Here is a 3,539-nt window from a genome sequence, read left to right as displayed (position 1 = left end):
AAAATAAAAGAAATGGATAGATGAGCATGGTTATATGCCTCTATTTGGGTACTTTTTTAACCCAATATGCTAACTTTTCTTTTTTTCAGCTCAAGTCTAGTAGAATCAACTAGTCTCTCATAACATAAAGAAATGATGTTCAAATTCTCATTATGAAAAGTGCTCACATTTGCTAGATAACAAAAGTTAACTATAAAGAATTGACTCAAACCACAAAATCACAAGTTCAAATCTTGCTACCCACCTATAACTCACCTAAACTTTTACCTATAAAAAGAATTATTTATGCTTTAGTAGATTATACATTAGATAAGTTCTAACTTGTTGAGGATAGGATAGATCTTCGTACAATATCAAATAGAACTCTATTCATATTTTTAAGTCATTTGTACCCCAAATCCGCAAAATAAAAATGCATTTACACAGATAATTTTTTCACATTTGCTCTTATTAAAGAAATGGCATTAAAAATATATTTTACATATCCCCTCACCTATTTACTTTCTCTCTCTCTTTATTTATTAAGTCAACAAGAGAAAATTGAAAAAAGCTCATTTCCCTACAAGTTACTTATAAATAGAACATATTAGTAATAATTACAATGTATAGTAAATAATACTGCATCAAGTTTATGCTTTTTCATTGCTCAACACTAAAAGATACCAACCCTTTAACTGCTTCATTCGTCTCTACAACCATCACATTATCTGACACATTAGTCACACAATGTGCCACAAATTTTGGCTCTTGAGCATAAAATGAATACTGAAAAAAACTAATCCGATTAGGAAATACCAACACACTTGAAAAATCAGCAATCCATTTGGTTCCATTTCCCCCTACTGTTAACTTCCCGATCGTTGATCTCAACCCCATTCCATTCACATTGTTCTGATCAATCACCACTTGATCAATATCACCAAATTGCCCATCTAAATTCACAATCGGAACCTTCTTATTGGGATCCCCACTAAACATATTATTCATTATATTTAACCCCAGGACTTGACCTTTAATTGACTTTAGCACAATATTGGCATCTCCTAAGAATAACCCATTTGTGACATGAACTTGAACTGGGTCTTCCATGACTATGCCTGTATAATCCAAGTAACAATTATCAATTCTAGTTTGTGAATTCCCAGCTAGTTTCACCAATATGCCTATGCCTCCAAAAGATGTCGCTTTGTTATAACAATGGACTCCAGTAATCATATTAGCTTGGCCTCTAAGTGTAATCCCAATGGCTGCCGAGAAAATTACAACATCTGTGATTGCATTGTCATTACTAGCAAGATCAATGGCGGTTCCTGAGTAGTCTTTCTCACCTATGTCTCCACCAACTGTGGAGTGTTGTCCAAGAAAGCAACTCGAGATAAAGGTTTCATGGCCTCGTTGGACTAGAATCCCTTCTGTCGTGAAGTGGAGAAAGAAACAGCTATTGATTCGGATTCTAGCAGAATCAGCAATTGAAATGCCTCCACCTCGGTAGCTCGAGTCAAAAAGGATGTCTCGAAAGGTTATGTCTTCATAGTGAATCACATCATTTTGAGCTTTCTTGCCAGAGATGCCATCGACATGCAAGGATTCCACTGAATTATCAAGTTGTGAAGAGTTTGATGAGGATAACTCGACCAGATACCTATCACTTGGAAAAGTTTCAGCTGCTCTCAAGCTTCCACTTTTTACCTAATCAACCATATAGATACATGTAGTTAGTTAATTTAATCAATTATACATCTAAGAAAGAGACCTCTATTCAGGTAAAATTTAATTTCTTTGACACAGAAAACTCCTCTTCTTAAGGCATATGCATGAGGAGGGTTATTCCTACCGATTAAGCAAATATCTGCTTTTCTGGCAAAAAATAATAATAATAATATCTGCTTTTCTTTTCTTGCCTCAAATTAAAATCAGGTGAATATGTAATGTTGTGTATTTTGTCTAACACTTTCAAAGGATCCCAATTCTATGTATAGGTAGGGCAATTAAGATCTAATGCAATGTAGGTTAAAGATGAATCAATATAAAGCGGTAAACTAAATTTTATTCATAATTCTTTGCTTCTTTGCTTTCATCATTCATGTCACTTTTTCATTAAATGGATAATTGAATGACTAATTAAGAACATATACATAAATGATCAAATCAAAATTCTTTACTAATATGTTGTTTTCTAGACCATTAAGTTGTGTTCGTCGGAGAAAACCCTCAAATATTGAAAAGCCAAGACAGCAACACAAGATTTTAATTTATTTTATCTGCAACAGCAACATCTTATATTTACATCAGGTCCACAATATAAGTACTTCCTCTGCATTTTGGTAAAAGTGATGATATGGTGTTACACTTTATATTATACTCCTCTAATCCTTAATATAAGAACTAATTAACTAATTTGAATAGATTGAAGATGTTAGCTAAATTAGCTAATATGGTATATTTTTTTTAGAATACCCTTAGCATCTTCCTTAATTCCCTCCCCCCTCCTACTTAATTATTATTAGAAAAATATCAATATGATTAATTTGAAAAAAGATTAATAAATTTGTGAAATAAGTCTTATATATAAAATTAATATAAGCTGCTAAATTAGGTCCTACATTAAGGACTGAAGGAGTATTAATATTATACTTTTAATAATCTGACTAATTCATTGCCAAAACTCAAATGTCAAAATAAATCTATTAAATTGTTGTATTTTACTCAATTTTAAATTCAATATTTATAATTACCAATTTTGCAATTAACGGCTTGTAATTTATAACTCATAAATTCAATTTTATAATCACATTGTCGTGAAATATCTTAGTATTACATTTTATTGATTTTGGACAAAATTTTTCTTGCACTTTACATTTGTATATTTAGTTACTTACGCTAACATGAAAAATAAAAATATAGATAAAAACTAAGATATTTTTAGCCAGCAACATAAAAAGTAAGATTAACACATACATGCACCTGCTCTCACACACATTCATTGCCAATACATATGCTACCTCCGATCTTGACTACAAATGCTAGACAAAGGGCATATTTTTATCTTAAATATAAAAGCCAACTCTTACTTCTCAAATTTATATTTTTTCCCCAAAGTCTCCTTTTTTTTTTAACAGACCAAACTATCCCTATTTTGAATGCACATGATAGAAGGTTTTCATCAAGAGATAATTAAAAAGATATTTTAGAAAAATTAATATATATTTATCATAAATAACTAACTTAACTAATCTTTTTAATATTTACAAATTAATTATTTAACTTTTATACTAAAAACCAAAGAAATACTATCAATGTAGGGGGCAAAGATGTGTTCGATTGAAGGAAACAAAGGGACGAGAAGACGTTAAAAATGTTAAAAATTTGGAGAAGTCTAGTTAGAAATTTTTAATTAATTTTCTTTTTTCTTTTTTAATTTTACATCTTCACCTTATTAAAATTTTACAATCATATTTTTTTTAAATCAAATTTATTAAAAATTTCTCATCATTTATTTTCCTTGTTTCCCACACAAACAAACAAGGGTAAAAGTTAAA

General features: G+C 30.3%; 1 protein-coding gene across 1 annotated transcript; it reads right to left on the bottom strand.

Moving 5' to 3' along the window:
• Positions 1-639: 639 nt before the first annotated feature.
• LOC114711737 (polygalacturonase QRT3-like) lies at positions 640-1,689 on the bottom strand (the record flags this gene model as incomplete). The annotated part of the gene is made up of 1 exon (XM_028896168.1): positions 640-1,689. A coding segment is annotated over one exon (1,050 nt), but the record flags the coding sequence as incomplete, so codon positions are not given.
• Between the last annotated feature and the right edge of the window lie 1,850 nt (positions 1,690-3,539).

The sequence above is a fragment of the Neltuma alba genome, unplaced genomic scaffold (assembly GCF_004799145.2).
Source record: "Neltuma alba isolate B1F8T4 unplaced genomic scaffold, ASM479914v2 tig00011307_pilon, whole genome shotgun sequence".
NCBI lineage: Eukaryota > Viridiplantae > Streptophyta > Magnoliopsida > Fabales > Fabaceae > Neltuma > Neltuma alba.
The sequence above is the reverse complement of the archived record's forward strand: the minus strand, read 5'-3'. Positions and strand labels throughout refer to the sequence as shown.